Source organism: Monodelphis domestica, chromosome 5 (assembly GCF_027887165.1).
Source record: "Monodelphis domestica isolate mMonDom1 chromosome 5, mMonDom1.pri, whole genome shotgun sequence".
NCBI lineage: Eukaryota > Metazoa > Chordata > Mammalia > Didelphimorphia > Didelphidae > Monodelphis > Monodelphis domestica.
In genome coordinates this window covers 49,034,760-49,058,241 of record NC_077231.1, presented here as the reverse complement: position 1 = coordinate 49,058,241, position 23,482 = coordinate 49,034,760, and the positions used below count along the sequence as shown (strand labels likewise).

Below are 23,482 nucleotides of genomic sequence, written 5' to 3'. Positions count from 1 at the left end.
GATCCTATAGAGAAGTAGGAGGGGAATAATAAGGGTGGTGGTGGAAAGGAGTGGGAAGGGAAAAAGGAGAGTGACTAAAATCAAAACAGTGTTATGAAGGAAAGAGTGAAAGGAGAAAGGGAAGGATTAAAAGAGGAAATCAAGATGGAGGGGAATACGCAGATGGTAATCATAACTGTGATTGTAAATGAGATGAACTTACCCATAAAATGGAAGCAGATAACAGAGTGAATTAAAAACCAGAATACCACCATACAAGAAATACAGAGTAAAGGTAAGAGGCTGAAGCAGAATCTATTGGGCTTAAACTAAGACAGAAAAAGCAAGAGTAGCAATCATGATCTCAGACAAAGCTAAAGGAAAAATAAATCTAATTAAAAGAGATACAGGTGATTACATATTGCTAAAAGGTAGTATAGACAATGAAGAAATATTAGTACTCAACATATATGCACCAAATGGTATAGCATTCAAATTTTTAAGGGAGAAACAAAAGGCACTAAAGAAGGAAATAGATACTAAAACCATACTAATGGGGGACCTCAACTTCCCTGATTAGAACTAGATAAATCTAACAAAAAAATAAGGGAAGTGATTGAAATTTTAGAAAAGTTTGATTTAATAGATATCTGGAGAAAACAGAATAGGGAATAAAAAGGAATATACCTTCTTTTCAATAGCACATGGCACATATACAAAAATTGACCATGTACTGAGTATAAAAACTTCACAACCAAATATAGAAAAGGAGAAATAATAAATGCAACTTCTTTCAGATTGTTATGTAATAAAAATATAATCAATAAGGGTTCATGGAAAGGCAAATTGCAAATAAATTGGAAACTAAATCATATAATTCTTCAAAACAGGTGGGTCAAAGAACAATCACTGATTTCATTAAAGTGAAAGACAATGATGAGATAACATATCAAAATTTATGGGATATATCCAAAGCACTACTCAGGGGAAAATTTATATCCCAGAATACTTTTATCAATAAAATAGAGGAAAAAGTAGATAAATCAATTGGGGATATAACTAAAAAAAGAACAACTAAAAAGACAAATTTAAAATCCCCAAATAAAGACTAAATTAGAAATCCTAAAAACCAAAGGAGACATTAATAAAATTGAGGAGTTGATTCTATGAAAAAATCAAATAAAATAGACAGAGTATTGATTAATTTAATTTTAAAAAGGAAAGAGAATCTAATTACCTGTATCAAAAATGAAAATGTTAGTTTTAATTCTAATGAAGAGGAAATTAAAGCAATTATTAGAAGCTATTTTGCCCAATTATGTAATAATAACTCTAATAATCTAGGGGAAATGGATAAATATTTACAAAAATATAAATTTTCTAGATTAAAAAAAGAGAAAATAGAATACTTAAATAATCCCATCTCAGAAAAAGAAATTGAACAAGCCTTCAATGAACTAGCCAAGAAAAATCCCCAAGGCCAGAAGGATTCACAAGTGAATTCTATCAAATATTTAAAGAAGAATTAATCCCAATACTATAAAAACTATTTGGCAAAATAAGCAAAGAAGTTCAACCAAATTCTTTTTTAAGACACGAATATAGTGCTGATGCTTAAGCCAGGAAAACCAAAAACAGAAAGAAAATTACAGACCAATTTATTTAATAAACATTGATACAAAAATCTTAAATAAAATACTAGCAAAGAGATTATAGCAACATATCACAGGGATTATTCATTATGAACAGGTGGGATTTATACCAGGAATGCAAGGATGGTTTAATATTAGGAAAACCATCAGCATAAGTGACCATATCAAAAATCAAACTAACAGAAATCACATTATTATCTCAGGTGCAGGAAAAGCCTTTGACAAAATACAACACCCATTCCCATTGAAAACACTAAAAAGCATAGGAATAAAAGGATTTTCCTTAAAATAAGCAGTATTTATTTAAAACCACCAGCAAGTATCATCTGCAATGGGGATAAGTTAGAAGCCTTCTCAATAATATCAGGAATGAAGCAAGGATGCCCATTATCACTACTATTATCTAATATTGCAGTAGAAATGCTAGCTTTAGCAATTTAGAGAATAAAAAGAAATTGAAGGAATTAAAGTAGGCAATAAGGAAACTAAACTATCATTTTTGCAGATGATATGATGGTATACCTAGAGAATCATAAAAAATCAAATTTAAAAACTAGTTGAAAGAATTAATAACTTTAGCAAAATTGCTGCATACAAAATAAACCCACATAAATCATCTGCATTTCTATGTATTCCTAACAAAATTCAGCAGCGAGAGTTAGAAAGTGAAATTCCATTTAAAATCACTCTAGACTATATAAAATATTTGGGAAATTATTTGCCAAGACAAATGCAAGAATGATATGAACACAAAAAACACTTTTCACACAAATAAAATTAGATCTAAAAAATTGGAAAGACGTTAATTACTCATGGGTAGGCTGAGCTAATATAATAAAAATAACAATTCTATCTAAGTTAATTTACTTATTTGGTGCCATATGAATCAAACTACCAAAAATAAATATTTTATAGAACTAAAAAAAATAGCAAAATTCTTCTGCAGTAACAAGCAGCCAAAAATTTCAATGGAACTAATGAAAAAAAATGTGACCCAAAAAAAAGGAAATATTGAAGTGGGAGTAAAATAAAATGGCCGTGTCTGAATGTTGTAGTATAGATTGTGCTGTAAACAGCTCAGTCTGTAAGGTGATAAATTCATTTGGAGGGTGAACAGAACAGAACAAGTAAAAAGAATAAGTACAATAAAAGTATGTTCTAGGTTAAGAAAATAAAACACTAAGCCTATAAAATAAAATTGAAAATTAAAACTATGTAAGGAAACACTTATCTACAGAAATATTTATTATTGTTTAAAACCATGAATGTCATCTCCCTTAAATATGATCTTTCTTTTGGAAGAGCTAACAGTATCCCAGAATTCAACATTCTGTCATCTATATAGCCTCTCAATGCCACCTACCCATCTTCAAAATGTAGTTTTGCTTTCACCTTTAATAACTGAAATATCTTTTTTCCCCCTTTAGTAACCTTGGATGAACAGAAAGAGCTTCTTTTCAAAGTCTGACTCGAAAACAGAGAAGACTCACTGTGGCAAGTTTCTGAACATCTTCATCAGAGGCTCCCAGGGAGGCCAGGCCAATTTCTTGGGAGAACTGAGCAAACTTCGGATCCGCAAGTAGGGGGACATGTCCCAGGAGTTCATGACATGTATCTCTGACAAGAAAGAACACAAAGAAATGTTATAAATATTGTAGAGTCAAGAAACTTTATGCCATTCATAGAACTTGGCTAAGAAATCTACAGATGCTCCAGCTATCAATTGCCCTGTAATAGTTATGGCATTTATTGTATAGAAAATGGTAGCAAAGAGACAGCTTGGCATAGTGGAAAGAGAGCCAGAAAAACCTGTGTTCGAGTCCTACCCCTAACACATGGTATGAGACCTTAAATCACTTTATTTCTTGCCCTCAAATGACTCTCTAAGACCATAAGTTGATGCTTTGTGTCATCAGAAGTGGTTTCCTCACTGAGGAGATTCTTACACAAATCACAGACACAGATAAAATAATTTTAAAAAGTCAAGAGTACTTTAAAGAAAGGAATTCTTACAAGTAATCAGTGGGTCAGAGGAGCTAAAAATTAATGCAATCAGGCTGAATTAAGAAAGGGAGAATGTCAAGGACTTGGGAGGCAAGCATCCATCAAAGGACAAGTCAGCACATTTTAAATGTCCTGGGCTTGGGTTCTTAATTTTCTGGCAGTCTGGTAAAGCTTACAGCCCCTTTCTCAGAATCATATTTTTAAATGTCTAAAATAAAATTCAAAGAGTTACAAAGGAAACTATTTTGAAATACAGTTATCAAAATATTAAGTTATAACTAAATAATAAATAAAAAGTTAAACAATAACAAAATATTAACCAATAACAAACCAAACCCCAGGTTTAGAATCTCTGTTCCTTATCATACTCTACTGAAAAACACTTAAAGAGACTGAGGGGGAGGGGGAGTGCAACTAGGTGGCTCAGTGGATTGACAGTCAGTCCCAGAGACAGGACTTGCCCAGGGACACACAGCTAGGAAGCTTTTGAATCAGCATTTGAACCCAGGACCTCCTATCTCTAGCCCTGGTTCTCAATCCCCTGAGACACATAGTTGGTCCTGAAATAACATTTGTAAAGCACTTAGCAGTCATTAATCAATCAATAAACTTTTAAGTACCTACTAGGCATTAGCACAGTACCTGGCACAGAACAGGTATGACATATTGCTTTCCCCTACTACAACTGCCTTCTAACTAATCCCCTTGATTCCAATCTCATTCCACAGCCCATTCCTCATACTCTTCATTTTCCTCTTTAAAGATTCTTTACTTCCATCTAGACTAAGCTTAAGCACCACCTTCTACATGAAAAATTGCCTGATCCTCCTATCTGCCAGTATCCTTCCTCCCCAAACTAGCTCGTATTCATTTTTCCAAAGAACACACTAATATATACACGTCTCCATCAATATGATGTAAGTTTCTTGAGGGCAGAGACTCTCTTTTCTCTTTAAATGCCCAATGTCTAGAATACTTGCTAGAACACATAAGTACTTAATATTTATTTAATGCTTGTTGGTTGACTAGACTGGAAGTCCCATCCAACACTGAAGTTCTTTGAAAAATCATTTTCCCTCAACACAATAACTATTGTGCAAGCCACTTCAGAAGGGCTTCAAAGATTGGCACATGATGGGTGTGCATCCTCCATAAATCTGAGTGTTGTCTTGTGGAGGAGGAGAATTGGCTTCATTCTGGGGAGAGAGAGAGAAACTAGAACCAATGGGTGTAAGTTAGAGGACTATGCTCATTGTGGACTTCTTTAGCTTTTCCACCACAACTCTTTGTAGGGATAACTTCCCCTTCCCTTTTCAGCTTTCTTTTGTCTGTCATATTCTCTCCATTAGATTAGTAAACTCCTTGAAAATAAGAATTGTCTTCTTTTTGTTGTCGTATCACCAAAGCTTAGAACAGTGGCTGGTACTAAAGTAGCTTTGTAAATTTTTATTGACTATTAACTAAGGAAAGGATTTTTTTTTTGTCTTTTTTAACCCCAGTATCCAATACATCCTTTCATATTCTAATGAATAAGCAACATATCAATGTGGCTATTCTTTCTAGAGATGAAGATATCAACCCCTCCCTGCTTCTTCATTTTGTGAGAATATCCTCCATATTGCCCAACAAATACACTATAATGGTAGTGGGGGGAAGAGGGTGCACACCCAATACTGGGACCTTCCTCTAGTTCTTCTGACATTTCATACCTATCCATGGAACTATCCCTTGGTTATCCCCTGCTCTCCCTATAAAACCAGCTATTTTTCTAATTATATGCATTTCTGATATATCCTTTATACAACTTCTCCTGAATGATTACATATGTCGCAGTCTCTTCATGCCCATTATTTGTCTTTCCATTGCCCTTTGGGCGATCTCAGCTTTGAATCTTCAGGAAACAGAGGATTCTATAACTTGCAGCCATAAAACATTGCTGAAAGACTATAGGAACTAAAGATACTTTGCTGTGCATAGTGAGTGCTTAACAAATTTTCTTAACTGAATTTAGGCCAAACCCCTTCAAAATCTAATTGTACAGAGTCAGAGAAATGAAGTGATTTCCCCAAGGTTAGTAGCAAATCTAGGAATAGAACCCTGGTCTGCTGCTATTAGTCCAGTTCTCTTTCCAGTTTCCCTAACCCCTTAGAAGGCTCCTCTGTAAGAGATCTCTTCTGATTGCACCAGCTGTTAGCCTCTCTTCCCAGACCACCATCATATCATATTTATTTTATACATTTCTTACACGTATTTATCTATGTTCATATTGTATCTTTCGGCTGTCACTTTTGTGTTTGTATCTCTGACACCCTCCTGATTGGTGAGACCCTAAGCATGTTCACTTCACTTTTGGGGTCTATTCTTCATTCTCTGTATTTTATTATTTATTATTTTCTTCTTTTTATTAGCAACCTTGCCCCAAGTAAGCACTCTATCACCCCACCCCTTTCTCTCTCTCTCTCTCTCTCTCTCTCTCTCTCTCTCTCTCTCTCTCTCTCTCTCTCTCTCTCTCTTTAAACCCTTACCTTCTGACTTAGAATTGATATTAAATATAGGATCCAAAGCAGAGGAACAATAAAGGCTGGATAATTGGGGTCAAGTGGCTTGCCCAGTTCACACAGCCCCTTCCCTTTCTAATTCTCCTTAATGTGCTGCCTTCCTCTCATTAGAAAATAACCCCTTGAGGGTACGAACTATATATTTTAGTCACATTAGTTTCTGCTTGCTTAGTACAGTGCCTGGAATAAAGTAAACACTCAATAAATGTTGTTGTTCATCCTTCATTTTTGAAGACTAATGGCATCATGATTTCGAAGCCAGGATACGACATGCTTGGCTGTGGTTCATTAAACCAATATGGTTTCATAAGGCTGCAACCACAGATCTGACACCAAAAGGTCCCTCAGAACATTTATAGTGGAAGTGGTTCTGGATTTACACAGTTCATGTTTCCTTTGTGTGTGTGTGTGTGTGTGTGTGTGTGTGTGTGTGTGTGTGTGTGTGTGTGTGTATATATATATATTCATGTTTCCTTTGTATATATATATATATGTCAGTTTCTTTGAGGCAGGCATGCTAGACTAAGTAGTCCTCTGACAGCATTTTCCTCATCTCACAGTCAATGCGAAAGTTCTTCAGAGAGACCTTGAGAGTGTCCTTATACCTATTCTTCTAAACACCATGCGATTGCTTGCCTTGTGGGAGTTCTCCATAAAAATATTGTTTTGTGTAAGTGTGTGTTTGGCATTCAGGTTATGTGGTCAACCCATCAGAGCTGTACTCTCGCAATAGAGTTTGAATGCTTGAGAGGACCTCAGTGTTTATCTTGCCAGGTACTCTTCAGGATCTTTCTGAGATAATCCAAGTGGAAATGGTTCAGTTTTCTAATGCAGTCCTGGTTCCACAAGAGCCCCGTGCACCTTCTGTTGGGTATGCTGCCTAATACTTCCTCTCTCCCACACTTTCTCTTCTTTTCTTTCTTTTAAACCCTTACCTTCTATCTTAGAATAAATATTGTGTATTGTTTCCAAGGCAGAAGAGTGGTAAGGGCTAGGCAATGGGGGTCAAGTGACTTGCCCAGGATCACACAGCTAGAAAGCTAGGAAGGAAGGATACTTTTGAAACCAGGACCTCGTGTCTTTAAGCCTGGTTCTCTATCTACTGAACCACCTAGCTGACCTTCTCCCACACCTTCTTTAGAATCACACAAATCAACTATCTAAGTTTCTTTCTAATACATAGCTCAGTTCCTGGCATATAATATGAACTTGAAAAATGTTTGCTGAGTGGTTGATTTCCACTGCATCAAGATACCAAGAACTTTGTTCATGGATTTAAAGTTAAGATTTCATGTATCGGGGGCAGCTGGGTAGCTCAGTGGATTGAGAGCCAGCCCTAGAGATGGGAGGTCCTAGGTTCAAATCTGACCTCAGACACTTCCTAGCTGTGTGACCCTGGGCAAGTCACTTGACCCCCATTGCCTAGCCCTTACCGCTCTTCTGCCTTGGAGCCAATATTGGCTCCAAGATGGAAGGTAAGGGTTTAAAAAAAATTTTTTTTTAAGATTTCATGTATCAAAAAACTACTACCTACAACCTTTTTAGCCAGGTAGGAAACACTGGTTGCAATGGTGTAGAGAACTGATCCACCAATACCCAGGGAGAACAATTCCCTTTTTATTACTGCTTGAGAGGGATTACTAATTTGGGAGTCTTAAAAATTATGCAAGTCCACATGGTGAATCTATACATTCAATTGAATCTAAGAGCCAGAGTGATATGGCCAACAGACAATTGTACATGGAAAAGTAGAGATGAGCTTCATCTATATGGGTTTTTCCTTTGCTTTTTAATATTTTTATTTACTAATTTATAACCTTTCATTCTCTCTCCTTACTCCTCCTCCCCAATCCATCATATCAATTAAATTAACATGCTAAAAAGAAAACAAAAACTCATAATATAGTCAAGCAAAGCAAATTCCCTCATTGACCATGTTGAAAAATGTATTCCTCATTTTTCATTTAAAGTCTATTTATCTCTCTGACAGGAAGTACATGTAATGCTTCATCTTTGGTCCTCTGGAATAATAGCATTTTCAGGATAATAAAGTACTTCAGAATTGTTTGTATTTTTTATAATGTTTTATATAAACTATTCACATGGTTTTTTTTTATTTCACTCTACATCAGTTCACACAAGTCTTCCTAATTTTGTCTGAAACTGATCATTTCATAATTTAATGGATAATAACATTCCATGAAAATTATAGATAATTATCTGTTTAGCCACTTCCTGAATCCCCTTACTCTTCAGAGTTGGGGGTATATACATTTTATTTTTATTGTCATTCAAAACACACTTCAATATCAGTTATTGTTGTAAGAGCAAACTTATACATAACTGAAACCCCAAAATAAAACCATGAATACATGATGTGAAAGACGACTCCAACAGTTCTTTCTCTGAAAGTGGATAGCATCCCTGTTGTAAGTCTTTCAGGATTGTCAAAGGTCCTTGCATTGCTGAGAGTAAGCTTCATCTTTTTGTAAGTAGAAATGGTGCCCCTTTACTTCACCATCCCTAATATTCCCTCCTTGTGGCTCTGTCTGTCTAAGGGGCACAGGGCTGAGAGAAAGGAGCCTCTGATTTAGAAAGAGAGCCTGAGAGCAATATTTACTGTAAACTCTCCTCTCATGGGGCAAAGGCTTTGAGTGTTTCTATTTCAAAACCAGGAAGAAGGTGATTGCATTTTATGACTTCAGTGGAATAGTCACAAAAATAAAATCAAACTGCTCTGTATTCCATAGCTTTTATACACTCTATAAATACGTAAAAACAGGCATGCCTGGAAATATTCTCACCCAAAATGAGACTTGAAGATTTTTGAAGGCTAATCACAAAACTATTAATCTGGTGTTTTATTTTCCATGAGATCAACATGGTTCCTTGGGATTTCATAGACTCTCAGAACTGGAAGAGACTTTGGAAAACATCGAGTTCTCCTCCTTGCCTGTTGGCCCCTCTTCAACATCCCTGACAGGTAATCATCCATCATCTTCTGCTTTAATACCTCAAGTGAGAAGGAACTTACTCCTTCAACAGATAGCTCATTCCATTTTTGTAGCTCTCTACTTGTTTCCTTGGACAGTTAGGTGGTACAATGGATAGAGTACCAGGTCTAGAATTAAGGAATACCTAAATTCAAATCTGACCTCAGACATGTACTAGCCATGTGACCTTGAGAATCCCTTTTGGAAGTTTGGTGAAGCTAATGGACCCCATCTCAGAGTAATATTTTTTAAATATATAAAAGAAAATATATAAAGGATTGCATAGGAAACAATTATATTGAAATAAAGATAGAATTTTCTTCCCACCAAAGTTCATGAACTCTTGACATTTATTCATATGCTTCTTCTAGGGTCCAGAGTCTCCAGGTTGAGAAACTTTAAGGGAGATCTACTCTCTCTTCTATATCTCTAAGATCCATTATAGAATATCCTCGAAGATGAGCTTTGCTCCCATTCCTTAGGAGCGAGAGATGTTTTGGGATAGAAAAAAAAAAGCATGCACAAAAAGGCATTCAGGGTAGGAAGGGATATCTATCCAAGGCCAAAAGGGCCATTTACTTGAAACCTTGTACTAGCTTCGCTTAAGTTCATTGAAATAAACACAGTTTGTTTAGCCCCATTTAGCCCAGTGCCAGAGGCAAAGTTGCTGGTTACTTCTCAGGAAGAAGTCTGTTGGCAATACATATGTGGTATTCCTCACAACTGGACCACTGAGCATCTAATTAGAAATGAGTTCTGACCAGGGAGATACTTGTGCTGATTTATTCCACTGGATATTCCTTAAAAGATTCAATTATTCAGCCATAATTACACCTGTCAGCACAATCTGTGCCCAATCTCTAAATCGGCAAACTCTCTTCTTTTCAATTCCACTCAGCTTTTATGCATTTTCCCTTGAAGAATGCTTCGACATCTCATTTTTTCACACAAAAACATTCTTGTTCAGTGAAAATGTAGAACCTTTCAAAATTGTTAACGCTGTAAAACATCATGTCTCCTTTTCAAAAACGAAAGCTATGGATCATATCAGACATCCAACCTTTGCTGCCTTAAATTGGAATCTTTTCTGATAAGACCCGTGTTTAGGTTTCCAAAGCCTACAAAAAAGAGACTTTTGTAAGTCCAGGCATAGCACCTCAAGCAATTGCCTGAATCATTCTAAGAAAGTTGCGTTAAGTTGGTCGCCAGCAGATAACGGACCTGGTTGTGAAGTTCACATTAAAGACAAGTCTGGCATTTCCTTCTTCTTATCACTTTTCAAAGATGACTCCTCAGACTGTGTGGAGTGACTCCTTTTTATTTTTGTGGCAAATTAAAGCCTTTAAAAGGAATTGGATAAGCACTGAGCATTTGCTTCCCATTCCAAATATGTGCACCTGTCTTTTTTTAAGACATACTTCTATAGGATTTGTTTGTTGTAAATGACACAGAAGCTGACACCTTAGATAAATCATAAAGAGGAGGAAAAGAAAAGAGATGAATGGGAGGAATAAAGTGTTCATGTGGATGAAAAGAAGCTGAAGGATGGCTCTGGGAGGATTTTTTCCAATGTTAACTCATCATTTGGTTGGTAAGTGCACCTAATTGGGGATAACAAGGAAATGTCTAGGGTTGCTTGCATCAGAATGACTAGAGAACTCTCCAAGTGTTAATTTAGGACTGAAATGGGTTTATATGTTTTTGATTTGTTTTGTTAAGTTTTTCTTAGTGCCCACCACATAAATGAATGTGGATTTTCTTCTATTTGTATTGAGACCAGCATGTTAAAAATTCTGGCCAAATCAGATGGTATGAACTGACCCTTTTTTATTTATCCACAACATTAGAATTGACCTAGACCTCTGGATTCAGCAGAATTGGAGTTTCTTAAAAGAAAACTCCCTCTGCCAATGCAGATCAGTAAATATGGTGCCAGGCTTGGAACCAGAAAAACCTGAGTTCAAATCCAACCTCAGAGATTTGCTAATTGTGTGACCCTGGGCAAGTCACTTAACCCTATTTGCCTCAGTTTCCATCCAAAAAATGATCTGAAGAAGGAAATGGCAAATCATTTGAGTCTCTTTGCCAAGAAAACCCCATATAGGGAGTGGGGTTGTTAAGAGTTGGGCAGGACTAAAAATAACTAAACAACAAAAATATCTATCTCTCTGGTTTATTATAAGGATTAAATGTGATCAAGTCAAGTACCATTGTTATTATTGACTTTCCCCAAACATGATTAAGTTTAGGCCATTCACACTTCTCCAAAAGATCCTCAGAAAATTTATCTTATATGATCCGGAGAAGGAAATGACCTAAGACATCATCTATCTACTCTAAACCACACTCCTATATCTTAACTGACTCTCCATGCTTCTCTTCTTTACCAGCTACCTTCTGACTCTGAAGAAACTTCCACCCTGAGGTCCCACTCTCCTGGTTGATTACTCTCTTGCTTGGATCATTTGGATAGGCTTCAACTATGTTTCCTCTCACTAAAATCTTAACTCATACACAGGACTTCTCTTCACCAGCTGCCTTGCCCCAATGCTGGTATCATTCCTCCCCTTTCTTGAATTCCCCTTCATGGGTCATCTTCAATTAGAATATAAGCTCAAAAGAGTAAAGACTGTCTTATTTGCTTATATTTCTATCCTGATACTGACCATTGGACTTGGTCCAGAATAAATGCCTATAAATGCTCTATCAGACTATCATCTTTCTATCATCTATCATTAATCATCATCTGTCTATCTAATACACTTAACTTGTTTTCCTTTTCAGAGGCTTAAAATCATAATACCTGGAAGTCAGTAAAAACCAAGCCTCTTAGTTAGATGAGGATAACAGACACCACTCCATCATCCAACCCCTCATACACTCTCTCTGACTCTCTGTCTCTGTCTGTCTGTCTGTCTGTCTGTCTCTCTCTCTCTGACTCTCTCTCTGTCTCTCTCTCTCTGACTCTCTCTCTCTCTCTCTGTCTCTCTCTCTGACTCTCTCTCTCTCTCTGACTCTCTCTCTCTCTCTCTCTCTCTCTCTCTCTCTCTCTCTCTCTCTCTCTCTCTCTCTCTCTCTCTCTCTCTCTCTCTCTCTCTCTCCTTTTCAGGAAGGAAGACAAATTTTGAAGCAAATGGCTCTGCCCATGTAAGTAGGTCAGGCTAGATAAGGCCTCACTAGGAAAGAAAGGTCTTCTTCCAAACCAGATGAAGGAAGCATTACCAAAAGCATTATTGAAAAGGGAAAGACTAATCATAGAATTTCAAAGGTGGAGGAGACCCCAGAGGTTATATCTTACCACCTCATACCAGTGCAAATTTGCCCTAAGTGGGAAAGAAATATGATAGAAGAATTTGGTTTTTAAATGTACACATTTTAAATAATTTATTACCCTTGTTTCTTATATGACATCTGTTAGAGGATTTTGAACTCTTTAAAGGCATTCAGAAACACAAGGCCTTATCATCATTTTTTAAAACTTGAAAGAATATTATTACTGAAAAACATAGAACTTGACTATTTAACTAAGACATCTCTATAGCTTTATGAGACACATCAGCCATTAAATTGAGTTTAGTTGATACTGAGTAAAAATGGATCTATTTTGTATTTATATGATGCTTTTCTTCAGGGGAGATTGAAGCATTATTTCATTAATCCTCACACTGGGAGACTAAATAACTTGCTAACAGTGACACAGAAAGTTAATGGCAAAGCCTGAATTTCCTTATGCTCTGTCCATTAGGTCTCTTGGCCTGAGGTTATGAGCTCTTTCTCATACCCTACAATAACAGTTGGCTAGGCAGAGAGCCACCCACAGTGAAAAGGGTTTGGTACTTCTTGTGTCCAAGATGTTTTCTTGGATTAGGGGTAGACAGGGTTTTATTAATTGTTTTTAAAATCTGTCCAAGAATCTTCCTGGATTAAACAAAAGATCAAAGAAATTTTGGAGAATTAAGGGACTAGTTAAGGAGAAATTACAGATATATCATAACCATATTTCAACAAAGCCGTTAGCAAAGTCCCTCGTGTTATCCTTGGGGACAAGATAAAGGGAAAAGGGCTAGACAGTACATTGAGGTAGATGGATTAGAGACTGATTAATGACCAGACTTGAGCATTGATTATAAATAAATTAATGTCAATGTAGAGGGAGGTCTCTAATGAGAGTGAAACCTGGATCTGTCCTTGGTTCTTAAGTGGGTAGCTTCAATGAGAGGTGAGAGAGCCAGCCTTAGGGTTCCAAGTCAGCCTCTGACACATAGTGAACCTAGGGAAGTCATTTAACCTCTTAGTACTTTTAGCATCTCTCTAGGAAAATAAGTTGCAATGAAGGTGCTGACAACCTGGTAGTGGGGGTTCCTTTATCCAAGAGTTCCCTATATCAATGAAATTACCAGTTCATTTGTTTATACTGTACCTCTCCTACCAATAACTCAAAAAGGCAGCTTGATATAGGGGCTAGAGAGGCCCCTTAAAAGTCATAAAGACCTGGATTTGAGTACCATTTCAGGCACTTATGTGTTGTGTAACTCTAGATGAGTCTCATAACCTCTCTTAAACTAGGTAACTCTTCTGGACCACAAATTTTGGAAGAGCTACTGATCCATATTGGTAGAATTCTACAAAGAACTTACTGGAAGTTCTTTTTTCTATTTTAAAACTCTTACCTTCCATCTTGGAATCAATACTGTGTATTGGTTCCAAGGCTGAAGAGTGGTAAGGGCTAGGCAATGGGGGGGTCAAGTGACTTGCCCAGGGTCACACAACTGGGAAGTGTCTGAGGCTAGATTTGAACCTAGGACCTCCCCTCTGTAGGCCTGGCTCTCAAACCACTGAGATACCCAGCTGCCCATGGAAGTTCTTTATACCAATAAAATCATAGGTCAAGTCTATTTTTAAAAAATGAATGACCTTGAAAATTTAAGTAAAATAAAAATAAAATTAATTACTTGAATGAATATGTAAATGGCATGTTTTTCAGTCTCATATGCTGGATGACAGTGTCATGATTGAAAAAAGTTCAGTGTAGACTGGAACAAGAGGGGAGTGAGACTTAAGATGATGATATTTTATAAGATAAATAAGCAATTCCATTCAAGAGCTGTCGCTTAATCCTGTTTGCTTCAGTTTCCTCATCAGCATAATAAACTGGAGGAGCCAATGGAAAACCAGTCCAGTATCTTAGCAAGAAAACCACAGATAGAGTCTCAACAAGTCAGACATGACTGAAATGACTGAACAGTCAGAGAAACCCAACCACATATCTCCCAGCAAAGATCTACAAAGTATACTAGATTCAATAATAATCAAAAAATTCAAAGAGAAACACTTGTAAGCTCTTTCATCCATCCCACGCTACACAAAAAGACAGCCAAAAAAAACTGTAGGCACTGAGACAGCATCCCATAAGGAAAGCTTAGTGACAACTCAGCAAGTCAAGGCTGAAGCCTCCCTATACTCTGAGTTGGGGGCCTATTAGAGATACATCATGGAAGCCCAAACCATTCTGCCTAAAGATGTTCTAGGGAAACCAGAAGTATTACAGTATTCTGAAAAAGGATGCTCTGGTAGGACTTAAGTGACTGTCATGGAACCTATTTGATATAACTTATAAAACAGAAAAAGTGACCAGTGGAAAAGATTCGGTACCAAAAACAACTGATCCAGAAGCAACTGATCATAGTAGAATAACATAAACCCCCACCTACCAGAATATAGACTCACTCACTCTTAGGAAAAAAGAGAGAATGGGAAAATGGAAATAAATCTGACAAATTAGATTTTGAGCAAGAGTTCAAACAAGAGGTTATCAGCTTTTGGCCTGCTTATGAAGGATTTTGAAAGCTAAAGAGTGGATTTCATATTGATTCTGAGGGAACCTCAGTGGTGGCCTCAGCTTTCCTCATCCATAAAAATGATGAAATTAGATTAAATCACTACTGAGGTCCTTTTCAACTTTTTATGTATAAATTAAGTTGTAGAACAGTTACTGATCTACTTATTCCAATAAAGTAGAATCAGACAATTAAAAAAAATTTTGATGATGATAGAGAGGCATTGGAGTTTATTGAATTGGAGGCTGACATGCTCAGACCTGTTCTTTAGAAAGTTCAATTTGACAGCTGAGTGAGGGATGGACTGAACTGGAGAGAGAAAAGGCAGGATGACTAACCAATAGATTATTGCAATAGTTCAGAAGTGAGATGATGAGGACCTGAGCAAGGGTTGTGGCAATGCCAAGGGAGAAGAAGGCAGTTTATTTGAGAGATGTTATGAAGGTCAAGAAGACAGACCTTGGCAACAGATTGAATATGGGAAGAGGTAAAAATGAGGAGTTAAAGATGGCACCTGAGTTATAAGCCTGAATATCTTCCTTGGGCTTCATTTTCCTCGCTGTAAAAAATGACAGGACGAAATTAAACAGCCTGTGAGGACCCTTTTATCTCTAGATCTATAATCGCATAAAGTTACAGAACTGCTATCTATCTGCATTGGCAGAGGGAGTTTCCTTACCAGACATTTCTTATATCAATGAAATCATAGGTAGAGACAAAAAAAAATCATTTAAAATATAATCCCACTACAGTAACTGTCCAAATGTAAAGGTACTAAAGATTTACAAAGTAAAAATCTATTTTCACAACTCTATATATTGCTTTAATATGTAAAAAATATTTCTCCCAGATTTGAAAGGAGAAAAAGTAAAATTCCTTTTCATATAGTGTCAATTTATTCCTATTGCTGTTATTGTTATCATTCCATTTTGATCAATCTGTTTATTCATCTTTTTCTTTGCTCTGCCTATAAGCAAGAGTTCAATAGACAAGGATGATCACCCAAAAGTAGAACATAGTAGCTAAATTATAGGGCAACATATGAAAGACTTGCTTTCTTGTTGGTACCAAACTGAGAAAAAGGAATTTAGTTCCAGAAATAAGGTCTCTAAAAGTATCTGGTATTAATTGTTTCTAAAGGATTTGGGGAAGTGAAAAGATAAGGATTCAACCAAAACTTTTTAAGTACTTGGATAAAAATTCTCTGCTCTTAAATTTTGATATGTTTGTTTTCAAAAAGTCTGATTTCTTGTTTTTTTTCCTTCTCTCCTACATATTTGCTGGCATAATAGCACATTTTGATGGCATGCCAGTGATTAAGAGCTAAATAACAAAGTGCTTGCTATTTATAGATCCACTGGCTTATATTTAGTGGTTACCTTTTTCATACTGAGAACAATCCTTTGAATACTCAATCTGCCCTAGGAAACATTTCTTCTTGGAGTACCTTGGAGTCCTGTAAGTAACCTCTGTTTACCATGAGAACAGTTTCACTCAAACTTGAGGATGTCTGCAAAGCAATGTTGTTTGTTGCAAAGAGCCACATAGCCAGTGAATATTATATTATTTAAGTGCATCTGGGAAAGGGAGATTTGAGAAACCAAGTTCTAATAAGACCTACTTGTCACTACCATGTAATACTAAATGGGTTAAAAGCCAGAATGGAATCAGAGGAATTCATTACTAATACAAAAAAATTGATAAATTCAGTGGGTTGAGGAATAATTGAGTTAAGGATCAGTTAAATGTCAAATATATAAGCCAATGGACTTGAACTGCCATTGAGGCAATATGATAGACTGCAAAGGTTGCTGGATTTGGAATCAAAGGACCCAGTTTCAAATACTGATCCTGTAACTTACTTCCTATGTACCCTTAGGTAGAGCAGCTAGATGGTGCAGAGGATACATAGAGTGTCAGACCTGGACCCAGGAAGATTTATCTCTGTGAGACCTCAGACTCTTAGTAGTTTGTGATCTTGGGAAAGTCATTTAACCCTGTCTGCCTCCATTTCCTCATCTGTAAAGTGAACTGGATGACAGACTACTCCAGGATCTTTGCCAAGGAAACCCCAATTGGGGTCACAAAGAGTCAGACATGAACAAAACAACTGAACAAGAAAAAGAGCAATCTTTGGTCAAATAAGTTAACATCTTTGGGCTTCAGTTCATTTGTAAAATGTATTGAATTGGATGACCTCTAAAGTCACTTTTAACTCTAAATCTATGATCCTGTGATCCTATAAAGTTCAAGAAAGCATTGATATGGCATCTCTATAGGTGGATTTATCTGACTTCTGACTGGTAGTTTCATAATTAATTGGTCTTCATGAACAAATCCAGAAGCCTGTGACAAGAAACAAATCTTCATCTTATCAAATGTGACATTGCAGATCTCATTAGTCCTGGACTTGAAGTTGGAAAATTCTTAAATACGGTGTACTGTTCTTTTGTTGTTGTTCAGTTGTTTTCAGTTGTATCAGACTCTTTATGACCCCATTTGGGTTTTCATGCCAAAGAAACTGGAGTGGTTTGCCATTTCCTTCTCTTGCTCATTTTATAAATGAGGAAACTGAGGCAAACAATGTTAAGTCACTTGCCCTTGTCAAACAGCTTATAAATGTCTAAGTCCAAATTTGAACTCAGTAAGAGAAGTCTTCCTGACTCCAGGCCGAGTATTTTATCCCCTGATCTATCTAGCTAATTATATACATACATATATACATGTAAACATGCACACAGAGAGACATAAATGTATGTACATATGTATAGAGAGAGCTATATGCCATCCTTTTAAGGATCTTTTTATATTGAGTTACTTGACAGAAAGTATTTAAGAGAAAATATATAAATTTTTAAATGATGCAAAATATTGCTACTGTTATAGAAAAACATTTTGATACCTAAAAAGAGTAGAAAGAGAATTTTATTGTAATGTCTCCTGCTAAAATGTATATGAATAAAGTGACTTTTATGCAGTATTTCAGCAATTTTGAAGAGAAAATTATCAGTGATGTAAATAAAAAGACTTAAATATCTTTGTAAATTATATTAAATTGTGCCCTGCTTAAATAGAAAGAATCTAATCTTATAAAAGGTAAATGACAAAGTTGTAAAATTGGAGATATACAAGTATAAAGAAACAGTTTCAGGGACACTAAAGTAATGGATGACCAAGTTGGAGTCTTCAGAACTACTAATGCTATGGGAAACTCAAGTCAAGTCATTAATATATGACTGTTTTATAACTAAAGAGGGCAAGAGAGACAGACAGAAACATTTTGAGACTGGGGTAGGATTTTAAAAGTACTATTGATCTGATAGGAAAAACTGGGGGCGTTGGGACTTTTAAAGTGAAAGGTGAATCATTTAGAAAGAGGAAGCTCTTATTTAAGCCATTGAAAGAAAGAACCTAACACAGGAACTTGAAGAATTAAAGACGTAACAAAAGGACTGAAAAGCTGCTCTGTCTGGAGCTCTGGCAATAATTAGAAGCAGCCGGCTTATGGGAGGCTTCAGCTCGGGATTCCTGACTTATAGGAAAGAGAATTGATTTCACCGGCCAAGCTTCAGTGAAGGCTATTGACCTTCAGCACCACCTAGAAATGGAGAGAGGTGAAGCTTTTCATTAGTGCTTCTTGCTCTCTGCTGCCACCTCTGACTTCAGAAGGAAAAGATAGGGAGGCGGCGCTTTCCAACTGCTTTGGTATATTGCTGAGCTGGATTGAAGAGTCAGCCGAGGTGTATTACTGTGAGTTCTATTCTGATAGGAAGGAGCAGCACGTGTGAGGGAACAACTAGCTGACTTGGTGTGTAAAACTAAGAGACAGCCAGTTTGACAAGTAACAAAGCTTCTCTGGCTTAAAGAACACTACTGTTTGCTTAAGAGCTAACATGTTTTTAAATACTCTTTTAAGGATGATGATCAATTTTAAGAGTTTGCGATGCTTTGTTTAAATAAAGAAGAGAACATTTTCCTGGGTTAAGAGTGATGAAGATCTAGGGCAGCTGGGTGACCCAGCTATGATGGAGAGCTAGTCCTGGAGACAGAAGATCTTGGGTTCAAATTTGACCTCAGACACCTGGTAGCTGGGTATCCTTAAACGTTTAACCCTTCATGCTCTTCTGCATTAGAACCAATATTGTTGGTTCAACCAATGTTGATTCTAAGAAGGAAGGTAAGGGTTAGGAAAAAAAGAATGATGAAGATCAGCTGTCAAGCAGTGAGAAGAAAAACAATTTGGGGTGTGTGTTACAGATTTTTGAATGGGTCAATAATACTGAAACCTGGAGTCCAATCTTGTGAGTTGCTCTAAACATATGGTGTCCTCCCTCATATGCCTCCCTGCTAGATTCCTCTATTGTTATATCATTCCATTCTCACTCTGTATTTTTAGTGTTCACCTTTGCCTCAGCTCTGCCTACATAACAACCCCGCAGAAGAGAAGGACTGTCACTTAAAAATAGAGTATTGTAGCCAAAATATAGGACAACACAGCCATGCTTACTTTCTCTCTGTGCCTTCTTCACTATAGATATTGTGTGCATTTAAGGGAAAGTATAATTCAGGATGATATCTACATAAAGTAGATTTTATTGTTTATGCATGTGTTTCGATATGTTAGTATCTATAATGGCCATTATTTCTTTTGCCTTGCTGTTAAATAAATGTTGGGTTTAATATGTTATATCAGATAAATGTTAGGCATAGGTATGTTTAAGATTTAGAAGTGTCGTTATTGTGAATAGCTGATGGTATAGATAGAAAACACATCGGATGGGGGCTCAAGAGATAGAGCAGGGAATGGAAGAAATGTATTTCTCTTAAACAGGACCTTAAGAGAGTTTGAATAAAAGCATGTGATGATAGTCCATATCTGGAACTCAGTCTTACTAGCATGAGTGCAAACTGATTCAGTTCCTAAAAAATGTGGAGTATAGACACATGGTGTATAGACATACCTAGTAAAATGGTAAAATAGACACATATTTTGTGGCATTGTTGGGATGTTTGCAACTCCCAACTATAACACTGGGAGAATTTTTTTTCTTTTATGTTTCCCCAGAACTTAGCACAGTGCCTGGCATGTAGTAGGCATTTAAAGAAATTTTACTGACTGATTGACCAACATCATATTTACCAGGTTATACTGGGTTCAAATCTCAACTCACATACTGAATATCTGGGTGAACTAGAGCAAGCCCCTTTAACCTCTATGAGGCTTGGTTTCCTAATCTATAAAATGGTAATAATAATAGCATGTCCCTTTTCTTCTTGAGTTCAAAACCAGCCTCAGACACTTACTAGTTGTGTAACCCTGGAAAAATCACTTACTCTCTTTGCCTCAGTTTCCTCATCTGTAAAATGAGCTGCAGAAGGAAATTGCAAACCATTCCAGTATCTTTGCCAAGAAAACCTCAATTGGGATCATGAACAGACAAATATGACTGAAACAACTAAACAGCAAAAAGCATTCTGTAGAAAGAAGGTTCACTGTAGGCTGGTGTTGTCAGGATAGTTATCTTGGAAGAGAAGGTAATTAAACAGGGCTTTGAAAGCAAAAACATGGGAAAGGAAATATATCCAGAATGTTAAGAGTAGCATGGGGAGAATAATGGAAAATAATATTGGAGCAAGTATCACAATCACAGAATTCAGGGTTGGAAGGGACATACCCAGATATGATTCTGCCTTCCAACACACCCACAAAATAGTCATCCAGCCTTTGCTAGATGCTTGAAGACCTCCAATGAGAGAGGTGATGACTTGATACCAAATTATAGAAGCTGAGAGTAAGGCTAAGTAGTTTGAACTTTATTCTTCAGATATCTAGGAGCCATGCAACCATTTCTAAGAGCCACCTCAACCGTCTAGGTGAGTGCCATTGCAACCTTAGAGGTAGGACAACAATTTGATACCACGGAGACAAACAAGACTTGGATTTCCACCAGCTTGAATCATTTCAAGAGTTCTAAGCACTGACTAGTATCCCCTTTAATGGTTCAAAAATGTAGCTCTGATCTTGAAATATGAATACTCACGGTTCTGGGGTGTAGAGTGGGTCAGAGCCATGTCTAACATACTGAGTACAGTGGAACACTCTATAAGCCAATCCAGCTAGAAAATCTCGAGGAGACAGGTACCCAGCCACTGGTCTCACTGTAAAGCCAGATCTTTCTAAAGAAGCAACAAAAAGAATAAATCAAATGTTAACACAGAAGCACTTCATAGGGATAGCTAGATAGTATAGTACATAGAGTGCCAGGCCTGGAGTCAGGAAAATCTGGCCTGAGACATTTACACTTTTATACCTTTTGCCTCCGTATCTACATCTGTAAAATGGGGATAATGAGCAGCTAGGTTCAATAGGTAGAGTACTAGGTATGCAGTCAGAAAGACATCTTTCTGAGTTCAAAGTCACTTACTAGTTGTATGACCCTCAGCAAATCACTTGATCTATTTGCCTCAGTTTCCTCATCTGTAAAATGAACTGCAGAAAGAAATTGCAAACCATTTCATGAAAACCCCAACTGGGGTTACGAATGATCAGATGTGATTGAAACAACTGAACAACAAAATGCACTTAATGGTCCAAGAGAATATCCTAAGTAATTAATAATGATGTTATATGGATCATAAGATACTAAATGTGTCATATAGAATAACATATGTACTTTATAACCACCAAAATGAAGGGACCTTTCATTAATCAAATGCACTTATGACAATCTGTTTCCAGAAAGACAGAACACCTCTTAATAAACAGAGATCAAAATGTACTTAAGAATTTTCCCTTCAAAACCAAATCAGGAGGGGAAATCTGTAAACACCAAAGAGGAACTAGTCCAAAATTAAATTTAGAGCAGAAGTAGAACAATGTACAAAAAAGGCTATAATAATTTAAATGAAAAGAAAGTTAAAACAAAGTCAGATGCTGAATAATGGTAATTCTCAATCTCAGCCCTAGAGAAGAATAAGAAAATGTGTCCCCCTCCTTTCCGTAGAGAGACAAGGGGTGTCAGGCTTTGTCTCTGTGCCTGCTGGTTTTTCTTAATTGTTATAAGAGAGGGTTCATGGGAATGTGGTGGGGAGAGGATTGTAGATCTAGAAATTAATATGATATACAAAAAAGGCATTAGTAAAACATTACAATGTATTATATAATTTTTTATTGCTGCCTAGTGTACACTAGTGCCTAGTGTATGTGTGTTTATGTTAAAACAAAAGTATTCCAATTTTCTTTGATGATTGTAGCTGGCTAGTCGCAATTCAAAGTAACCCTTTATAGCATAATATGAAACAAATTCTTCTCATCCTCTACAATTACAATTTCTTTATTTATGAAAATAATCCTATTTACACATACATTACTGTTATTTGCTTGATTCTGAGCATAAAAATCAATAAAATTTCTTTAGCATCAAGTTGGAAAAACAAAACAGTCAATACAATTCTTAGAACTCTATTATAAATAAAGTATCTCATTATACTGCTAAGCAATTATATAGGGCATAGTCATATCCTCCATATATATATATATATATATATAGATATATATATATATATATAAAGATAATCTCTGTCTCTGTCTCTGTCTCTGTCTCTGTCCATGTCTCTGTCTGTCTCTCTCTCTCTCTGACTCTATCTCTGTTTCTGCCTACCTCTCTGTCTCTGTCTCTGTGTCTGTCTGTCTGTCTGTCTCACTCTCTCTCTCACCTAAGTGTTATTTTCATTCCCTAATACCAGCTTTGTAATTGACCTCTGTTCTGAAAACTACCTCTCATTACAAAAGAACCTTGGAAAAGTAGAACATTGTTTAAAAATCAAGATCCAATTAACTTTGTAATGAAAGCCATTCCCAAAGCTCTTAGTAACAACATCCAAATAACCCTAAGTCCATGATTCTTTGATCTATGATTGGTATATTGGAGATGTTCTTTCTATTGGAAAGAACTCTGGATTAGGTATCTCAAGACTTGGGCTCAAATCCCATTTATGCCACTTACTCCTGGTTTTATCTTGGGCAACTTTCTGGACTTCAGTTTTCTCATTTGTAAAATGAAGGACTTGAACTATCTAATTGCTTACAAACCCTTCTTATTGTGAATCCATGATCTCATGAGCTGAATTTTAGAAATATTGATTCTGAGGTTATGGAAATAATGGTCCATCCAAAAGGAGGTACCAAATTGCTAGATATATGATTCTAGAGTTTAGGAGGATAAAAGGAGCTAAAGGTTTCCAGATCAAGTTGACAGAAATGGATTTAAGAGTTTCAAGGACAAATGAGTTCTACAAGTAAAAAAAGGTAGAAATGGAAGAGCAGAAAACCAAGAACTGAACTCTGGGTAACACCCATAGTCAGAGAAAAGAGGAAATCAAGGAGCCATCATGAACTGGTCTCTGTGACCTTCCTTTCCACCTACCCCATCCAACCATAAATTGAAGTAAATACCAAA

The 23,482-nt window shown here is 36.5% G+C and overlaps 1 protein-coding gene across 1 annotated transcript in view; it reads right to left on the bottom strand.

Moving 5' to 3' along the window:
- The window catches only part of TPH2 (tryptophan hydroxylase 2), a 135,931-nt gene that overhangs the window by 66,947 nt on the left and 45,502 nt on the right, over positions 1-23,482 (bottom strand). The window contains exons 7-8 of the mRNA XM_001363038.4: positions 21,065-21,200; positions 3,122-3,248 (exon numbers count right to left, since the gene is read on the bottom strand). Coding sequence (XP_001363075.1) covers positions 3,122-3,248; positions 21,065-21,200 — 263 coding nt within the window. The remainder of the gene's footprint in view (positions 1-3,121; positions 3,249-21,064; positions 21,201-23,482) is intronic.